Source organism: Somniosus microcephalus, unplaced genomic scaffold (genome assembly GCF_052327205.1).
Source record: "Somniosus microcephalus isolate GS21.2 unplaced genomic scaffold, FLI_Smic_1.0 unresolved_chr1, whole genome shotgun sequence".
NCBI classification, from domain to species: domain Eukaryota; kingdom Metazoa; phylum Chordata; class Chondrichthyes; order Squaliformes; family Somniosidae; genus Somniosus; species Somniosus microcephalus.
Window position 1 is genome coordinate 48,958,018 of NW_028225179.1, and position 23,563 is coordinate 48,981,580.

Below are 23,563 nucleotides of genomic sequence, written 5' to 3' on the forward strand. Positions count from 1 at the left end.
TTTAATATCCCACCCAGTCTCATCCCACTCTCCTGCTCACTCCCCATACCCTTTCATATCCCACCCAGTCTAATCCCACTCACTGCTCACTCCCCATACCCTTTAATATCCCATCCAGTCTAATCCCACTCACTGCTCACTCCCCATACCCTTTAATATCCCACCCAGTCTAATCCCACTCTCCTGCTCACTCCCCATACCCTTTAATATCCCACCCAGTCTAATCCCACTCACTGCTCACTCCCCATACACTTTAATATCCCAATCAGTCTAATCCATCTCTCCCCTCACTCCCCATACCCTTTAATATCCCACCCAGTGTAATCCCCCTCACTGCTCACTCCCCACACCCTTTAATATCCCACCCAGTCTAATCCCACTCTCCTGCTCACTCCCCATACACTTTAATATTCCACCCAGTCTAATCCCACTCACTGCTCACTCCCCATACACTTTAATATCCCACCCAGTCTAATCCCACACTCCTGCTCACTCCCCATAGCCTTTAATATCCCACCCAGTCTAATCCCACTCTCCTGCTCACTCCCCATAGCCTTTAATATCCCACCCAGTCTAATCCCACTCTCCTGCTCACTCCCCATGCCCTTTAATATCCCACCCAGTCTAATCCCACTCACTGCTCACTCCCCATACCCTTTAATATCCCACCCAGTCTAATCCCACTCACTGCTCACTCCCCATACCCTTTAATATCCCACCCAGTCTAATCCCGCTCACTGCTCACTCCCCATACCCTTTAATATCCCACCCAGTCTAATCCCACTCTCCCGCTCACTCCCCATACCCTTTAATATCCCACCCAGTCTAATCCCGCTCACTGCTCACTCCCCATACCCTTTAATATCCCACCCCGTCTAATCCCACTCACTGCTCACTCCCCACACCCTTTAATATCCCACCCAGTCTAATCCCACTCTCCTGCTCACTCCCCATACCCTTTAATATCCCACCCAGTCTAATCCCACTCACTGCTCACTCCCCATACCCTTTAATATCCCACCCCGTCTAATCCCACTCACTGCTCACTCCCCACACCCTTTAATATCCCACCCAGTCTAATCCCACTCTCCTGCTCACTCCCCATACCCTTTAATATCCCACCCAGTCTAATCCCACTCACTGCTCACTCCCCATACCCTTCAATATCCCACCCGGTCTAATCCCACTCACTGCTGACTCCCCATACCCTTTAATATCCCACCCAGTCTAATCCCACTCTCCTGCTCACTCCCCATACCCTTTAATATCCCACCCAGTCTAATCCCACTCACCGCTCACTCCCCATACCCTTTAATATCCCACCCAGTCTAATCCCACTCTCCTGCACACTCCCCATACCCTTTAATATCCCACCCAGTCTAATCCCACTCACTGCTCACTCCCCATACCCTTTAATATCCCACCCAGTCTAATCCCACTCTCCTGCTCACTCCCCATACCCTTTAATATCCCACCCAGTCTAATCCCACTCACTGCTCACTCCCCACACCCTTTAATATCCCACCCAATCTAATCCCACTCACTGCTCACTCCCCATACCCTTTAATATCCCACCCAGTCTAATCCCACTCACTGCTCACTCCACATACACTTTAATATCCCACCCAGTCTAATCCCACTCACTGCAAACCTCCCATACCCTTTAATATCCCACCCAGTCTCATCCCACTCTCCTGCTCACTCCCCATACCCTTTCATATCCCACCCAGTCTAATCCCACTCACTGCTCACTCCCCATACCCTTTAATATCCCATCCAGTCTAATCCCACTCACTGCTCACTCCCCATACCCTTTAATATCCCACCCAGTCTAATCCCACTCTCCTGCTCACTCCCCATACCCTTTAATATCCCACCCAGTCTAATCCCACTCACTGCTCACTCCCCATACACTTTAATATCCCAATCAGTCTAATCCATCTCTCCCCTCACTCACCATACCCTTTAATATCCCATCCAGTCTAATCCCACTCTCCTGCTCACTCCCCATAACCTTTAATATCCCACCCAGTCTAATCCCACTCACTGCTCACTCCCCATACCCTTTAATATCCCACGCATTCTAATCCCACTCTCCCGCTCACTCCCCATACCCTTCAATATCCCACCCAGTCTAATCCCGCTCACTGCTCACTCCCCATACCCTTTAATATCCCACCCAGTCTAATCCCACTCACTGCTCACTCCCCATACCCTTTAATACACCACCCAGACTAATCCCACTCTCCTGCTCACTCCCCATCCCCTTTAATATCCCACCCAGTCTAATCCCACTCACGGCTCACTCCCCATACCCTTTAATATCACACCCAGTCTACTCCCACTCTCCTGCTCACTCCCCATACACTTCAATATCCCACCCAGTCTAATCCCACTCCCTGCTCACTCCCCATACCCTTTAGTATCCCACCCAGTCTAATCCCACTCACTGCTCACCCCCCATTCCCTTTAATATCCCACCCAGTCTAATCCCACTCTACTCCTCACTCCCCATACCCTTTAATATCCCACCCAGTCTAATCCCACTCACTGCTCACTCCCCACACCCTTTAATATCCCACCCAATCTAATCCCACTCACTGCTCACTCCCCATACCCTTTAATATCCCACCCAGTCTAATCCCACTCACTGCTCACTCCACATACACTTTAATATCCCACCCAGTCTAATCCCACTCACTGCAAACCTCCCATACCCTTTAATATCCCACCCAGTCTCATCCCACTCTCCTGCTCACTCCCCATACCCTTTCATATCCCACCCAGTCTAATCCCACTCACTGCTCACTCCCCATACCCTTTAATATCCCATCCAGTCTAATCCCACTCACTGCTCACTCCCCATACCCTTTAATATCCCACCCAGTCTAATCCCACTCTCCTGCTCACTCCCCATACCCTTTAATATCCCACCCAGTCTAATCCCACTCACTGCTCACTCCCCATACACTTTAATATCCCAATCAGTCTAATCCATCTCTCCCCTCACTCACCATACCCTTTAATATCCCATCCAGTCTAATCCCACTCTCCTGCTCACTCCCCATAACCTTTAATATCCCACCCAGTCTAATCCCACTCACTGCTCACTCCCCATACCCTTTAATATCCCACGCATTCTAATCCCACTCTCCCGCTCACTCCCCATACCCTTCAATATCCCACCCAGTCTAATCCCGCTCACTGCTCACTCCCCATACCCTTTAATATCCCACCCAGTCTAATCCCACTCACTGCTCACTCCCCATACCCTTTAATATCCCAATCAGTCTAATCCCACTCACTGCTCACTCCCCATACCCTTTAATACACCACCCAGACTAATCCCACTCTCCTGCTCACTCCCCATCCCCTTTAATATCCCACCCAGTCTAATCCCACTCACGGCTCACTCCCCATACCCTTTAATATCACACCCAGTCTACTCCCACTCTCCTGCTCACTCCCCATACACTTCAATATCCCACCCAGTCTAATCCCACTCCCTGCTCACTCCCCATACCCTTTAGTATCCCACCCAGTCTAATCCCACTCACTGCTCACCCCCCATTCCCTTTAATATCCCACCCAGTCTAATCCCACTCTACTCCTCACTCCCCATACCCTTTAATATCCCATCCAGTCTAATCCCACTCAATGCTCACTCCCCATACCCTTTAATATCCCACCCAGTCTAATCCCACACTCCTGCTCACTCCACATACCCTTTAATATCCCACCCAGTCTAATCCCACTCTCCTCCTCACTCCCCATACCCTTTAATATCCCACCCAGTCTAACCCCACTCACTGCTCACTCCCCATACCCTTTAATATCCCACCCAGTCTAATCCCACTCACTGCTCACTCCCCATACCCTTTAATATCCCACCCAGTCTAATCCCACTCACTGCTCACTCCCCATACCCTTTAATATCCCACGCATTCTAATCCCACACACTGCTCACTCCCCATACCCTTTAATATCCCACCCAGTCTAATCCCAGTCTCCTGCTCGTTCCCCATACCCTTTAATATCCCACCCAGCCTAATCCCACTCTCCTGCTCACTTCCCATGCCCTTTAATGTCCCACCCAGTCTAGTCCCACACTCCCCTCACTCCCCATACCCTTTAATATCCCACCCAGTCGAATCCCACACTCCCCCACTCCCCATACCCTTTAATATCCCACCCAGTCTAACCCCACTCACTGCTCACTCCCCATACCCTTTAATATCCCACCCAGTCTAATCCCACTCACTGCTCACTCCCCATACCCTTTAATATCCCACCCAGTCTAATCCCACTCACTGCTCACTCCCCATACCCTTTAATATCCCACCCAGTCTAATCCCACTCTCCCGCTCACTCCCCATACCCTTTAATATCCCACCCAGTCTAATCCCACTCTCGCCTCACTCCCCATACCCTTTAATATCCCACCCAGTCTAATCCCACTCACTGCTCACTCCCCATACCCTTTAATATCCCACCCAGTCTAATCCCACTCTCCCGCTCACTCCCCACACCCTTTAATATCCCACCCAGTCTAATCCCACTCTCCTGCTCACTCCCCATACCCTTTAATATCCCACCCAGTCTCATCCCACTCACTGCTCACTCCCCATACCCTTTAATATCCCACGCATTCTAATCCCACTCTCCTGCTCACTCCCCATACCCTTTAATATCCCACCCAGTCTAATCCCAGTCTCCTGCTCGTTCCCCATACCCTTGAATATCCCACCCAGCCTAATCCCACTCTCCTGCTCACTCCCCATACCCTTTAATATCCCACCCAGTCGAATCCCACACTCCCCCTCACTCCCCATACCCTTTAATATCCCACCCAGTCTAACCCCACTCCCCTGATCACTCCCCATACCCTTTAATATCCCACCCAGTCTAATCCCACTCACTGCTCACTCCCCATACCCTTTAATATCCCACCCAGTCTAATCCCACTCTCCCGCTCACTCCCCATGCCCTTTAATATCCCACCCAGTCTAATCCCACTCGCTGCTCACTCCCCATACCCTTTAATATCCCAGCCAGTCTAATCCCACTCTCCTACTCACTCCCCACACCCTTTAATATCCCACCCAGTCTAATCCCACTCACTGCTCACTCCACATACCCTTTAATATCCCACCCAGTCTAATCCCACTCTCCTGCTCACTCCCCATACACTTTAATATCCCAATCAGTCTAATCCCACTCACTTCTCACTCCCCATAGCCTTTAATATCCCACCCAGTCTAATCCCACTCACTGCTCACTCCCTATAGCCTTTAATATCCCACCCAGTCTAATCCCACTCCCCTGATCACTCCCCATACCCTTTAATATCCCACCCAGTCTAATCCCACTCACTGCTCACTCCCCATACCCTTTAATATCCCATCCAGTCTAATCCCACTCCCTGCTCACTCCCCATACCCTTTAGTATCCCACCCAGTCTAATCCCACTCACTGCTCACTCCCCATACCCTTTAATATCCCACCCAGTCTAATCCCACTCACTGCTCACTCCCTATACCCTTTAATATCCCACCCAGTCTAATCCCACTCACTGCTCACTCCCCATACCCTTTAATATCCCACCCAGTCTAATCTCACTCTCTGCTCACTCCCCATACACTTTAATATCCCACCCAGTCTAATCCCACTCACTGCTCACTCCCTGATGTAAGAAAAAGGAGACTTACCATCAAGTAACTTTAAAGTAAGCTTTAAGTAACTTATAAACACACTATATACACAAGAGAGGTCTTTACCATGCCTCTGGTAGAAGCCTCTTACAATACTGAACAGACCAGTATTTATACCAGTCCAACAGGAAGTGACATTGACAGGAAGTGAGGTATGTACACAGTTCATAGTTCATAGTTCACAGGAAGTGATGACATAACTTCCCAGAAGTTATCATTTTTATCACACTCCCCATACCCTTTAATATCCCACCCAGTCTAATCCCACTCTCCCGCTCACTCCCCATACCCTTTAATATCCCACCCAGTCTAATCCCGCTCACTGCTCACTCCCCATACCCTTTAATATCCCACCCAGTCTAATCCCACTCCCTGCTCACTCCCCATACCCTTTAATATCCCACCCAGTCTAATCCCACTCTCCTGCTCACTCCCCACACCCTTTAATATCCCACCCAGTCTAATCCCACTCACTGCTCACTCCACATACCCTTTAATATCCCAACCAGTCTAATCCCACTCACTGCTCACTCTCCATACCCTTTAATATCCCACCCAGTCTAATCCCACACACTGCTCACTCCCCATACCCTTTAATATCCCACCCAGTCTAATCCCACTCTCCTGCTCACTCCCCATACACTTTAATATCCCACCCAGTCTAATCCCACTCACTGCTCACTCCCCATACACTTTAATATCCCACCCAGTCTAATCCCACTCACTGCTCACTCCCCATACCCTTTATAATCCCACCCAGTCTAATCCCACTCACTGCTCACTCCCCATACCCTTTAAAATCCCACCCAGTCTAACCCAACTCACTGCTCACTCCCCATACCATTTAATATCCCATCCAGTCTAATCCCACTCTCTGCTCACCCCCCATACCCTTTAATATCCCACCCAGTCTAACCCAACTCACTGCTCACTCCCCATACACTTTAATATCCCACCCAGTCTAAACCCACTCTCCTGCTCACTCCCCATACCCTTTAATATCGCACTTAGTCTAATCCCACTCACTGCTCACTCCCCATACCCTTTGATATCCCACCCAGTCTAATCCCACTCACTGCTCACTCCCCATACCCTTTAATATCCCACCCAGTCTAATCCCACTCACTTCTGACTCCCCATACCCTTTAATATCCCACCCAGTCTAATCCCGCTCTCCTGCTTGCTCCCCATACCCTTTAATATCCCACCCAGTCTAATCCCGCTCTCCTGCTCACTCCCCATACCCTTTAATATCCCATCCAGTCTAATCCCACTCACTGCTCACTCCCCATACCCTTTAATACCCCACCCAGTCTAATCCCACCCACTGCTCACTCCCCATACCATTTAATATCCCACCCAGTCTAATCCCACTCTCCCCCTCACTCCCCATACCCTTTAAGATCCCACCCAGTCTAATCCCACTCTCCCCCTCACGCCCCATACCCTTTAATATCCCACCCAGTCTAATCCCACTCACTGCTCACTCCCCATACCATTTAATATCCCAACCAGTCTAATCCCACTCTCCCGCTCACTCCCCATACAATTTAATATCTCACCCAGTCTAATCCCACTGTCCCGCTCACTCCCCATACCCTTTAATATCCCACCCAGTCTAATCCCACTCACTGCTCACCCCCCATACCCTTTAATATCCCAAGTCTAATCCCACTCACTGCTCACTCCCCATCCCTTTAATATCTCACCCAGTCTAATCCCAGTCTCCTGCTCACTCCCAATTCAATTTAATATCCCACCCAGTCTAATCCCACTCTCCTGCTCACTCCCCATACCCTTTAATATCCCACCAAGTCCAATCCCACTCCCCTGCTCACTCCCCATACCCTTTAGTATCCCACCCAGTCTAATCCCACTCACTGCTCACTTCCCATACCCTTTAATATCCCACCCAGTCAAATCCCACTCTCCTGCTCACTCCCCATACCCTTTAATATACCACCCAGTCTAATCCCACTCACTGCTCACTCCCCATACCTTTTAATATCCCACCCAGTCTAATCCCACTCTCCCCCTCACTCCCCATACCCTTTAATGTCCCACCCAGTCTAATCCCACTCACTGCTCACTCCCCATACCCTTTAATATCCCGCCCAGTCTAATCCCACTCTCCTGCTCATTCCCCATACCCTTTAATATCCCACCCAGTCTAATCCCATTCATTGGTCATTCCCCATATCCTTTAATATCCCACCCAGTCTAATCCCACTCACTGCTCACTCCCCATACCTTTTAATATCCCACCCAGTCTAATCCCCCTCTCCTGCTCACTCCCCATACCCTTTAAAATCCCACCCAGTCTAATCCCACTCACTGCTCACTCCCCATACCCTTTAATATCCCACCCAGTCTAATCCCACTCTCCTCCTCACTCCCCATACCCTTTAATATCCCACCCAGTCTAATCCCACTCACTGCTCACTCCCCACACCCTTTAATATCCCACCCAGTCTAATCCCACTCTCCTCCTCACTCCCCATACCCTTTAATATCCCACCCAGCCTAATCCCACTCACTGCTCACTCCCCATACCCATTAATATCCCACCCAGTCTAATCCCACTCTCCCAGTCACTCCCCAGACACTTGAATATCCCACCCAGTCTAATCCCACTCACTGCTCACTCCCCATACCCTTTAATATCCAACCCAGTCTAACCCCTCTCTCCTGCTCATTCCCCATACCCTTTAATATCCCACCCAGTCTAATCCCTCTCACTGCTCACTTCCCATACCATTTAATATCCCAACCAGTCTAATCCCACTCACTGCTCACTCCCCATACCCTTTGATATCCCACCCAGTCTAATCCCACTCTCCCCTCAATCTCCATATATTTTAATATCCCACCCAATCTAATCCCACTCACTGCTCACTCCCCATACCCTTTAATATCCCACCCAGTCTAATCCCACTGACTGCTCACTCCCCATACCCTTTAATATCCCACCCAGTCTAATCCCACACACTGCTCACTCCCCATACCCTTTAATATCCCACCCAGTCTAATCCCACTCTCCTGCTCACTCCCCATACACTTTAATATCCCACCCAGTCTAATCCCACTCACTGCTCACTCCCCATACCCTTTAATATCCCACCCAGTCTAATCCCACTCACTGCTCACTCCCCATACCCTTTAATATCCCACCCAGTCTAATCCCACTCTCCTGCTCACTCCCCATACACTTTAATATCCCACCCAGTCTAATCCCACTCACTGCTCACTCCCCATACCCTTTAAAATCCCACCCAGTCTAACCCAACTCACTGCTCACTCCCCATACCATTTAATATCCCATCCAGTCTAATCCCACTCTCTGCTCACCCCCCATACCCTTTAATATCCCACCCAGTCTAACCCAACTCACTGCTCACTCCCCATACACTTTAATATCCCACCCAGTCTAATCCCACTCTCCTGCTCACTCCCCATACCCTTTAATATCGCACTTAGTCTAATCCCACTCACTGCTCACTCCCCATACCCTTTGATATCCCACCCAGTCTAATCCCACTCACTGCTCACTCCCCATACCCTTTAATATCCCACCCAGTCTAATCCCACTCACTTCTGACTCCCCATACCCTTTAATATCCCACCCAGTCTAATCCCGCTCTCCTGCTTGCTCCCCATACCCTTTAATATCCCACCCAGTCTAATCCCGCTCTCCTGCTCACTCTCCATACCCTTTAATATCCCATCCAGTCTAATCCCACTCACTGCTCACTCCCCATACCCTTTAATACCCCACCCAGTCTAATCCCACTCACTGCTCACTCCCCATACCATTTAATATCCCAACCAGTCTAATCCCACTCTCCCGCTCACTCCCCATACAATTTAATATCTCACCCAGTCTAATCCCACTATCCCGCTCACTCCCCATACCCTTCAATATCCCACCCAGTCTAATCCCACTCACTGCTCACTCCCCATACCCTTTAATATCCCACCCAGTCTAATCCCACTCTCCCGCTCACTCCCCATACCCTTTAATATCCCACCCAGTCTAATCCCACTCACTGCTCACTCCCCATACCCTTTAATATCTCACCCAGTCTAATCCCAGTCTCCTGCTCACTCCCAATACAATTTAATATCCCACCCAGTCTAATCCCACTCTCCTGCTCACTCCCCATACCCTTTAATATCCCACCCAGTCTAATCCCACTCTCCTGCGCACTCCCCATACCCTTTAATATCCCACCCAGTCTAATCCCACTCTCCCGCTCACTCTCCATACCCTTTAATATCCCACCCAGCCTAATCCCACTCACTGCTCACTCCCCATACCCTTTAATATCCCACCCAGTCTAATCCCACTCTCCTGCTCACTCCCCATACCCTTTAACATCCCACCCAGTCTAATCCCACTCCCTGCTCACTCCCCATACCCTTTAGTATCCCACCCAGTGTAATCCCACTCACTGCCCACTCCCCGTACCCTTTAATATCACACCCAGTCTAATCCCACTCTCCTGCTCACTCCCCATACAATTTAATATCCCACCCAGTCTAACCCACTCTCCTGCTCACTCCCCATACACTTTAATATCGCACCCAGTCTAATCCCACTCTCCTGCTCACTCCCCATAGCCTTCAATATCCCACCCAGTCTAATCCCACTCTCCTGCTCACTCCCCATGCCCTTTAATATCCCACCCAGTCTAATCCCACTCACTGCTCACTACCCATACCCTTTAATATCCCGCCCAGTCTAATCCCACTCCTGCTCACTCCCCATCCCCTTTAATATCCCACCCAGTCTAATCCCACTCGCTGCTCACTTCCCATACCATTTCATATCCCAACCAGTCTAATCCCACTCACTGCTCGCTCCCCATACCCTTTAATATCCCACCCAGTCTAATCCCACTCTCCCCTCAATCTCCATATATTTGAATATCCCACCCAATCTAGTCCACTCACTGCTCACTCCCCATACCCTTTAATATCCCACCCAGTCTAATCCCACTCACTGCTCACTCCCCATACCCTTTAATATCCCACCCAGTCTAATCCCACTCACTGCTCACTCCCCATAGCCTTTAATATCCCACCCAGTCTAATCGCACACACTGCTCACTCCCCATACCCTTTAATATCCCACCCAGTCTAATCCCACTCTCCTCCTCACTCCCTGTACCCATTAATATCCCAAACAATCTAATCCCACTCACTGCTCACTCCCCATACCCTTTAATATCCCACCCAGTCTAATCCCACTCTCCCGCTCACTCCCCATACCCTTTAATATCCCAAGTCTAATCCCACTCACTGCTCACTCCCCATACCCTTTAATATCTCACCCAGTCTAATCCCACTCTCCTGCTCATTCCCCATACCCTTTAATATCCCACCCAGTCTAATCCCACTCACTGCTCACTCCCCATACCCTTTAATAGCTCACCCAGTCTAATCCCACTCTCCTGCTCATTCCCCATACCCTTTAATATCCCACCCAGTCTAATCCCACTCACTGCTCACCCCCATTCCCTTTAATATCACACCCAGTCTAATCCCACTCACTGCTCACCCCCCATACCCTTTAATATCCCACCCAGTCTAAACCCACTCACTGCTCACCCCCCATACCCTTTAATATCCCACCCAGTCTAATCCCACTCTCCCGCTCACTCCCCATACCCTTTAATATCCCACCCAGTCTAATCCCACTCTCCCGCTCACTCCCCATACCCTTTAATATCCCACCCAGCCTAATCCCACTCAGTGCTCACTCCCCATACACTTTAATATGCCACCCAGTCTAATCCCACTCACTGCTCACCCCCCATACGCTTTAATATCCCACCCAGTCTAATCCCACTCACTGCTCACCCCCCATACCCTTCAATATCCCACCCAGTCTAATCCCACTCACTGCTCACTCCCCATACCCTTTAATATACCACCCAGTCTAATCCCACACCCCTGCTCACTCCCCATACCCTTTAATATCCCACCCAGTGTAATCCCACTCACTGCTCACTCCCCATACCCTTTAATATCCCACCCTGTCTAATCCAACTCACTGCTCACTCCCCGTACCCTTAAATATCGCACCCAGTCTAATCCCACTCACTGCTCACTCCCCATACACTTCAATATCCCACCCAGTCTAATCCCACTCTCCTGCTCACTCCCCATGCCCTTTAATATCCCACCCAGTCTAATCCCACTCTCCTGCTCACTCCCCATACCCTTTAATATCCCACCCAGTCTAATCCCACTCACTGCTCACTCCCCATACCCTTTAATATCCCGCCCAGTCTAATCCCACTCTCCCGCCCACTCCCCATACCCTTTAATATCCCGCCCAGTCTAATCCCACTCTCCTGCTCACTCCCCATACGCTTTAATATCCCACCCAGTCTAATCCCACTCTCTGCTCACTCCCCATACATTTTAATATCCAACCCAGTCTAACCCCTCTCTCCTGCTTATTCCCCATACCCTTTAATATCCCACCCAGTCTAATCCCACTCACTGCTCACTTCCCATACCATTTAATATCCCAACCAGTCTAATCCTACTCACTGCTCGCTCCCCATACACTTTAATATCCCACCCAGTCTAACCCCACTCACTGCTCACTCCCCATACCCTTTAATATCCCACCCAGTTTAATCCCACTCACTGCTCACTCCCCATACCCTTTGATATCCCACCCAGTCTAATCCCACTCTCCCCTCAATCTCCATATATTTTAATATCCCACCCAATCTAATCCCACTAACTGCTCACTCCCCATACCCTTTAATATCCCACCCAGTCTAATCCCACTCACTGCTCACTCCCCATACCCTTTAATATCCCACCCAGTCTAATCCCACTCTCCCACTCACTCCCCATACCCTTTAATATCCCACCCAGTCTAATCCCACTCACTGCTCACCCCCCATACGCTTTAATATCCCACCCAGTCTAATCCCACTCACTGCTCACCCCCCATACCCTTTAATATCCCATCCAGTCTAATCCCACTCACTGCTCACTCCCCATACCCTTCAATATCCCACCCAGTCTAATCCCACTCACTGCTCACTCCCCCTACCCTTTAATATCCCACCCAGTCTAATCCCACTCACTGCTCACCCCCCATACCCTTTAATATCCCATCCAGTCTAATCCCACTCACTGCTCACTCCCCATACCCTTCAATATCCCACCCAGTCTAATCCCACTCACTGCTCACCCCCCATACCCTTTAATATCCCACCCAGTGTAATCCCCCTCACTGCTCACTCCCCACACCCTTTAATATCCCACCCAGTCTAATCCCACTCACTGCTCACTCCCCATACCCTTTAATATCCCACCCTGTCTAATCCAACTCACTGCTCACTCCCCGTACCCTGAAATATCCCACCCAGTCTAATCCCACTCTCCTGCTCACTCCCCATACACTTTAATATTCCACCCAGTCTAATCCCACTCACTGCTCACTCCCCATACACTTTAATATCCCACCCAGTCTAATCCCACACTCCTGCTCACTCCCCATAGCCTTTAATATCCCACCCAGTCTAATCCCACTCTCCTGCTCACTCCCCATAGCCTTTAATATCCCACCCAGTCTAATCCCACTCTCCTGCTCACTCCCCATGCCCTTTAATATCCCACCCAGTCTAATCCCACTCACTGCTCACTCCCCATACCCTTTAATATCCCACCCAGTCTAATCCCACTCACTGCTCACTCCCCATACCCTTTAATATCCCACCCAGTCTAATCCCGCTCACTGCTCACTCCCCATACCCTTTAATATCCCACCCAGTCTAATCCCACTCTCCCGCTCACTCCCCATACCCTTTAATATCCCACCCAGTCTAATCCCGCTCACTGCTCACTCCCCATACCCTTTAATATCCCACCCCGTCTAATCCCACTCACTGCTCACTCCCCACACCCTTTAATATCCCACCCAGTCTAATCCCACTCTCCTGCTCACTCCCCATACCCTTTAATATCCCACCCAGTCTAATCCCACTCACTGCTCACTCCCCATACCCTTTAATATCCCACCCCGTCTAATCCCACTCACTGCTCACTCCCCACACCCTTTAATATCCCACCCAGTCTAATCCCACTCTCCTGCTCACTCCCCATACCCTTTAATATCCCACCCAGTCTAATCCCACTCACTGCTCACTCCCCATACCCTTCAATATCCCACCCGGTCTAATCCCACTCACTGCTGACTCCCCATACCCTTTAATATCCCACCCAGTCTAATCCCACTCTCCTGCTCACTCCCCATACCCTTTAATATCCCACCCAGTCTAATCCCACTCACCGCTCACTCCCCATACCCTTTAATATCCCACCCAGTCTAATCCCACTCTCCTGCACACTCCCCATACCCTTTAATATCCCACCCAGTCTAATCCCACTCACTGCTCACTCCCCATACCCTTTAATATCCCACCCAGTCTAATCCCACTCTCCTGCTCACTCCCCATACCCTTTAATATCCCACCCAGTCTAATCCCACTCACTGCTCACTCCCCACACCCTTTAATATCCCACCCAATCTAATCCCACTCACTGCAAACCTCCCATACCCTTTAATATCCCACCCAGTCTCATCCCACTCTCCTGCTCACTCCCCATACCCTTTCATATCCCACCCAGTCTAATCCCACTCACTGCTCACTCCCCATACCCTTTAATATCCCATCCAGTCTAATCCCACTCACTGCTCACTCCCCATACCCTTTAATATCCCACCCAGTCTAATCCCACTCTCCTGCTCACTCCCCATACCCTTTAATATCCCACCCAGTCTAATCCCACTCACTGCTCACTCCCCATACACTTTAATATCCCAATCAGTCTAATCCATCTCTCCCCTCACTCCCCATACCCTTTAATATCCCATCCAGTCTAATCCCACTCTCCTGCTCACTCCCCATAACCTTTAATATCCCACCCAGGCTAATCCCACTCACTGGTCACTCCCCATACACTTCAATATCCCACCCAGTCTAATCCCACTCACTGCTCACTCCCCATACCCTTTAATATCCCACGCATTCTAATCCCACTCTCCCGCTCACTCCCCATACCCTTCAATATCCCACCCAGTCTAATCCCGCTCACTGCTCACTCCCCATACCCTTTAATATCCCACCCAGTCTAATCCCACTCACTGCTCACTCCCCATACCCTTTAATATCCCACTCAGTCTATTCCCACTCACTGCTGACTCCCCATACACTTGAATATCCCAATCAGTCTAATCCCACTCACTGCTCACTCCCCATACCCTTTAATACACCACCCAGACTAATCCCACTCTCCTGCTCACTCCCCATCCCCTTTAATATCCCACCCAGTCTAATCCCACTCACGGCTCACTCCCCATACCCTTTAATATCACACCCAGTCTACTCCCACTCTCCTGCTCACTCCCCATACACTTCAATATCCCACCCAGTCTAATCCCACTCCCTGCTCACTCCCCATACCCTTTAGTATCCCACCCAGTCTAATCCCACTCACTGCTCACCCCCCATTCCCTTTAATATCCCACCCAGTCTAATCCCACTCTACTCCTCACTCCCCATACCCTTTAATATCCCATCCAGTCTAATCCCACTCAATGCTCACTCCCCATACCCTTTAATATCCCACCCAGTCTAATCCCACACTCCTGCTCACTCCCCATACCCTTTAATGTCCCACCCAGTCTAGTCCCACACTCCCCTCACTCCCCATACCCTTTAATATCCCACCCAGTCGAATCCCACACTCCCCCACTCCCCATACCCTTTAATATCCCACCCAGTCTAACCCCACTCACTGCTCACTCCCCATACCCTTTAATATCCCACCCAGTCTAATCCCACTCACTGCTCACTCCCCATACCCTTTAATATCCCACCCAGTCTAATCCCACTCTCCCGCTCACTCCCCATACCCTTTAATATCCCACCCAGTCTAATCCCACTCTCGCCTCACTCCCCATACCCTTTAATATCCCACCCAGTCTAATCCCACTCACTGCTCACTCCCCATACCCTTTAATATCCCACCCAGTCTAATCCCACTCTCCCGCTCACTCCCCACACCCTTTAATATCCCACCCAGTCTAATCCCACTCTCCTGCTCACTCCCCATACCCTTTAATATCCCACCCAGTCTCATCCCACTCACTGCTCACTCCCCATACCCTTTAATATCCCACGCATTCTAATCCCACTCTCCTGCTCACTCCCCATACCCTTTAATATCCCACCCAGTCTAATCCCAGTCTCCTGCTCGTTCCCCATACCCTTGAATATCCCACCCAGCCTAATCCCACTCTCCTGTTCACTCCCCATACCCTTTAATATCCCACCCAGTCGAATCCCACACTCCCCCTCACTCCCCATACCCTTTAATATCCCACCCAGTCTAACCCCACTCCCCTGATCACTCCCCATACCCTTTAATATCCCACCCAGTCTAATCCCACTCACTGCTCACTCCCCATACCCTTTAATATCCCACCCAGTCTAATCCCACTCTCCCGCTCACTCCCCATGCCCTTTAATATCCCACCCAGTCTAATCCCACTCGCTGCTCACTCCCCATACCCTTTAATATCCCAGCCAGTCTAATCCCACTCTCCTACTCACTCCCCACACCCTTTAATATCCCACCCAGTCTAATCCCACTCACTGCTCACTCCACATACCCTTTAATATCCCACCCAGTCTAATCCCACTCTCCTGCTCACTCCCCATACACTTTAATATCCCAATCAGTCTAATCCCACTCACTTCTCACTCCCCATAGCCTTCAATATCCCACCCAGTCTAATCCCACTCACTGCTCACTCCCTATAGCCTTTAATATCCCACCCAGTCTAATCCCACTCCCCTGATCACTCCCCATACCCTTTAATATCCCACCCAGTCTAATCCCACTCACTGCTCACTCCCCATACCCTTTAATATCCCATCCAGTCTAATCCCACTCCCTGCTCACTCCCCATACCCTTTAGTATCCCACCCAGTCTAATCCCACTCACTGCTCACTGCTCACTCCCCATACCCTTTAATATCCCACCCAGTCTAATCCCACTCACTGCTCACTCCCTATACCCTTTAATATCCCACCCAGTCTAATCTCACTCTCTGCTCACTCCCCATACACTTTAATATCCCACCCAGTCTAATCCCACTCACTGCTCACTCCCTGATGTAAGAAAAAGGAGACTTACCATCAAGTAACTTTAAAGTAAGCTTTAAGTAACTTATAAACACACTATATACACAAGAGAGGTCTTTACCATGCCTCTGGTAGAAGCCTCTTACAATACTGAACAGACCAGTATTTATACCAGTCCAACAGGAAGTGACATTGACAGGAAGTGAGGTATGTACACAGTTCATAGTTCATAGTTCACAGGAAGTGATGACATAACTTCCCGGAAGTTATCATTTTTATCACACTCCCCATACCCTTTAATATCCCACCCAGTCTAATCCCACTCTCCCGCTCACTCCCCATACCCTTTAATATCCCACCCAGTCTAATCCCGCTCACTGCTCACTCCCCATACCCTTTAATATCCCACCCAGTCTAATCCCACTCCCTGCTCACTCCCCATACCCTTTAATATCCCACCCAGTCTAATCCCACTCTCCTGCTCACTCCCCACACCCTTTAATATCCCACCCAGTCTAATCCCACTCACTGCTCACTCCACATACCCTTTAATATCCCAACCAGTCTAATCCCACTCACTGCTCACTCTCCATACCCTTTAATATCCCACCCAGTGTAATCCCACTCACGGCTCACTCCCCATACACTTTAATATCCCGCCCAGTCTAATCCCACTCTCCCGCTCACTCCCCATACCCTTTAATATCCCACCCAGTCTAATCCCACTCACTGCTCACTCCCCATACACTTTACTATCCCACCCAGTCTAATCTCGCTCTCTGCTCACTCCCCATACCCTTTAATATCCCACCCAGTCTAATCCCACTCCCTCCTCACTCCCCATGCCCTTTAATATTCCACCCAGTCTAATCCCACTCCCCTCACTCCCCATACACTTTAATATCCCACCCAGTCTAATCCCACTCTCCCGCTCACTCCCCATACCCTTTAATATCCCACCCAGTCTACTCCCACTCACTGCTCACTCCCCATACCCTTTAATATACCAGCCCGTCTAATCCCACTCTCTGCTCACTCCCGATACCCTTTAATATCCCACCCCATCTAATCCCACTCTCTGCTCACTCCCCATACCCTTTAATATCCCACCCAGTCTAATCCCACTCACTGCTCACTCCCCATACCCTTTAATATCCCACCCAGTCTAATCCCACTCTCCCGCTCACTCCCCATACCCTTTAATATCCCACCCAGTCTACTCCCACTCACTGCTCACTCCCCATACCCTTTAATATCCCACCCGTCTAATCCCACTCTCTGCTCACTCCCGATACCCTTTAATATCCCACCCAGTCTAATCCCACTCACTGCTCACTCCCCATACCCTTTAATATCCCACCCAGTCTAATCCCACTCACTGCTCACTCCCCATACCCTTTAATATCCCACCCAGTCTAATCCCACTCACTGCTCACTCCCCATACCCTTTAATATCCCACCCAGTCTAATCCCACTCACTGCTCACTCCCCATACCCTTTAATATCCCACCCAGTCTAATCCCACTCACTTCTCACTCCCCATACACTTTAATGTCCCATCCAGTCTCATCCCACTCTCCTGCTGACCCCCATACACTTTAATATCCCAATCAGTCTAATCCCACTCTCCTGCTCACTCCCCATACCCTTTAATATCCCACCCAGTCTAATCCCACTCACTGCTCACTCCCCATACCCTTTAATATCCCACCTAGTCTAATCCCACTCTCCTGCTCACTCCCCATACCCTTTAATATCCCACCCAGTCTAATCCCACTCACTTCTCACTCCCCATACCCTTTAATATCCCACCCAGTCTAATCCCACTCTCCTGCTCACTCCCCATACACTTTAATATCCCACCCAGTCTAATCCCACTCACTGCTCACTCCCCATACCCTTTAATATCGCACCCAGTCTAATCCCACTCCCCTGATCACTCCCCATACCCTTTAATATCCCACCCAGTCTAATCCCACTCACTGCTCACTCCCCATACCCTTTAATATCCCACCTAGTCTAATCCCACTCCCTGCTCACTCCCCATACCCTTTAGTATCCCACCCAGTCTAATCCCACTCACTGCTCACTCCCCATACCCTTTAATATCCCACCCAGTCTAATCCCACTCCCTGCTCACTCCCCATACCCTTTAATATCCCAGCCAGTCTAATCCCACTCTCCTGCTCACTCCCCACACCCTTTAATATCCCACCCAGTCTAATCCCACTCACTGCTCACTCCACATACCCTTTAATATCCCAACCAGTCTAATCCCACTCACTGCTCACTCTCCATACCCTTTAATATCCCACCCAGTGTAATCCCACTCACGGCTCACTCCCCATACACTTTAATATCCCGCCCAGTCTAATCCCACTCTCCCGCTCACTCCCCATACCCTTTAATATCCCACCCAGTCTAATCCCACTCACTGCTCACTCCCCATACACTTTACTATCCCACCCAGTCTAATCTCGCTCTCTGCTCACTCCCCATACCCTTTAATATCCCACCCAGTCTAATCCCACTCCCTCCTCACTCCCCATGCCCTTTAATATTCCACCCAGTCTAATCCCACTCCCCTCACTCCCCATACACTTTAATATCCCACCCAGTCTAATCCCACTCTCCCGCTCACTCCCCATACCCTTTAATATCCCACCCAGTCTACTCCCACTCACTGCTCACTCCCCATACCCTTTAATATACCAGCCCGTCTAATCCCACTCTCTGCTCACTCCCGATACCCTTTAATATCCCACCCCATCTAATCCCACTCTCTGCTCACTCCCCATACCCTTTAATATCCCACCCAGTCTAATCCCACTCACTGCTCACTCCCCATACCCTTTAATATCCCACCCAGTCTAATCCCACTCTCCCGCTCACTCCCCATACCCTTTAATATCCCACCCAGTCTACTCCCACTCACTGCTCACTCCCCATACCCTTTAATATCCCACCCGTCTAATCCCACTCTCTGCTCACTCCCGATACCCTTTAATATCCCACCCAGTCTAATCCCACTCACTGCTCACTCCCCATACCCTTTAATATCCCACCCAGTCTAATCCCACTCACTGCTCACTCCACATACCCTTTAATATCCCACCCAGTCTAATCCCACTCACTGCTCACTCCCCATACCCTTTAATATCCCACCCAGTCTAATCCCACTCACTGCTCACTCCCCATACCCTTTAATATCCCACCCAGTCTAATCCCACTCACTTCTCACTCCCCATACACTTTAATGTCCCATCCAGTCTCATCCCACTCTCCTGCTGACCCCCATACACTTTAATATCCCAATCAGTCTAATCCCACTCACTGCTCACTCCCCATACCCTTTAATATCCCACCCAGTCTAATCCCACTCTCCCCTCACTCCCCATACCTTTTAATATCCCACGCAGTCGAATCCCACACACTGCTCACTCCCCATACACTTTAATATCCCACCCAGTCTAATCCCACTCACTGCTCACTCCCCATACCCTTTAATATCGCACCCAGTCTAATCCCACTCCCCTGATCACTCCCCATACCCTTTAATATCCCACCCAGTCTAATCCCACTCACTGCTCACTCCCCATACCCTTTAATATCCCACCTAGTCTAATCCCACTCCCTGCTCACTCCCCATACCCTTTAGTATCCCACCCAGTCTAATCCCACTCACTGCTCACTCCCCATACCCTTTAATATCCCACCCAGTCTAATCACACTCACTTCTCACTCCCCATACCCTTTAATATCCCACCAAGTCTAATCCCACTCTCCCGCTCACTCCCCATACCCTTTAATATCCCACCCAGTCTAATCCCACTCACTGCTCACTCCCCATACCCTTTAATATCCCACCCAGTCTAATCCCACTCACTGCTCACTCCCCATACACTTTACTATCCCACCCAGTCTAATCTCACTCTCTGCTCACTCCCCATACACTTTAATATCCCACCCAGTCTAATCCCACTCACTGCTCACTCCCCATGCCCTTTAATATCCCACCCAGTCTAATCCCACTCTCCACCTCACTCCCCATACCCTTTCATATCCCACCCAGCCTCATCCCACTCTCCACCTCACTCCCCATACCCTTTAATATCCCACCCAGTCTAATCCCACTCTCCACCTCACTCCCCATACCCTTTAATATCACACCCAATCTAATCCCACTCACTGCTCACTCCCCATACACTTTAATATCACACCCAGTCTAATCCCACTCACTGCTCACTCCCCATACACTTTAATATCCCACCCAGTCTCATCCCACTCACTGCTCACTCCCCATACCCTTTAATATCCCACCCAGTCTAATCCCACTCACTGCTCACTCCCCATACCCTTTAATATCCCACCCAGTCTCATCCCACTCACTGCTCACTCCCCATACACTTTAATATCCCACCCAGTTTTATTCCTCTCTTCCGTACGCTTCAATAGTCCCTAGCCCACGATAGACTGTAGCTCGCATTCGGAGGGTCTGAAGATGAGGTACGGAAAGACTAGAATTGAAAATACCTCTTTCATGTCTTCGTAGAAAATGTAGAGGATCGAATGTCTGCCTTTGTTCTCCCACCAGCCCTTCACATGGTCATGCCAGAGCCCGTAAGCAACTGCAGAGGGAGAGCAAGAGACAGTGGTAACCATATCTCCACACAGCTTCATATACACAGCAGTATAGGAACCGACACACAGGTAGATCACAGCTTGCTCACACGCACCACACAGGTACACAGGCACCTCACAGGTTCAGTGACAGGTACACACACACACACACAGTGACAGGTACACACACACAGTGACAGGTACACTCACCCACAGTAATAGGTACACACACACACAGTGACAGGTACACACACCCACAATAATAGGTACACACACACAGTGACAGGTACACACACCCACAATAATAGGTACACACACACAGTGACAGGTACACACACACTGACAGATACACACACACACAGTGACAGGTACACACACACACAGTGACAGGTACACACACACACCCACAGTGACAGGGACACACACACACACACAGTGACAGGTACACACACACACCCACAGTGTCAGGGACACACACACACAGTGACAGGTACAAACACCACAGTGACAGGTACACACACACAGTGACAGGTACACACACACACAGTGACAGGTACACACACACACACAGTGACAGGTACACACACAGACAATGACAGGTAAACACACACACAGTGAAAGGTAAACACACACACAGTGACAGGTACACACACCCACAATAATAGGTACACACACACAGTGACAGGTACACACACACTGACAGATACACACACACAGTGACAGGTACACACACACACCCACAGTGACAGGGACACACACACACACACACACCCACAGTGTCAGGGACACACACACACAGTGACAGGTACAAACACCACAGTGACAGGTACACACACACAGTGACAGGTACACACACACACAGTGACAGGTACACACACACACAGTGACAGGTACACACACAGACAATGACAGGTAAACACACACACAGTGACAGGTACACACACCCACAGTGACAGGTACACACACACACAGTGACAGGTACACACACACACAGTGACAGGTAAACACACACACAGTGACAGGTACACACACACACAGTGACAGGTACACACACACACACACAGTGACAGGTACACACACACCCACAGTGACAGGTTCATACACACACACAGTCACAGGTACACACACACACACACACACACACAGTGACAGGTACACACACCCACAGTGACAGGTACACCCACAGTGACAGGTACACACACACACACACAGTGACAGGTACACACACACACAGTGACAGCTACACACACACACAGTGACAGGTACACACACACAGTGACAGGTACACACACACACAGTGACAGGTACACACACAGTGACAGGTACACACACATAGTGACAGGTACACAAACACATAGTGACAGGTACACACACACACAGTGACAGGTACACACACACACACACAGTGACAGGTACACACACACCCACAGTGACAGGTTCATACACACACACAGTCACAGGTACACACACACACACACACAGTGACAGGTACACACACCCACAGTGACAGGTACACCCACAGTGACAGGTACACCCACACACACACACAGTGACAGGTACACACACACACACAGTGACAGGTACACACACACACAGTGACAGGTACACACACACATTGACAGGTACACACACACACAGTGACAGGTACACACACACACAGTGACAGGTACACACACACATCGACAGGTACACACACACACAGTGACAGGTACAGACACAGACAATGACAGGTACACACACAGTGACAGGTACACACACATAGTGACAGGTACACAAACACATAGTGACAGGTTCACACACACAGTGACAGGTACACACACACAGTGACAGGTACACACACCCACAGTAATAGATACACACACACAGTGACAGATACACACACAGTGACAGCTACACACACACACAGTGACAGGTACACACACACACACTCACAGTGACAGGTACACACACACCCACAGTGACAGGTACACACACACACACAGTGACAGGTACACTCACACACAGTGACAGGTACAAACACACCCACAGTGACAGGTACACACACACACAGA

The 23,563-nt window shown here is 50.0% G+C and overlaps 1 protein-coding gene across 1 annotated transcript in view; it reads right to left on the minus strand.

Annotated features, from left to right (window-relative positions):
- LOC147094922 (sulfotransferase 1B1-like) overlaps window positions 1-23,563 on the minus strand; it is a 104,850-nt gene that overhangs the window by 35,331 nt on the left and 45,956 nt on the right. The window contains exon 5 of the mRNA XM_085974544.1: window positions 21,426-21,520. Coding sequence (XP_085830670.1) covers window positions 21,426-21,520 — 95 coding nt within the window. The remainder of the gene's footprint in view (window positions 1-21,425; window positions 21,521-23,563) is intronic.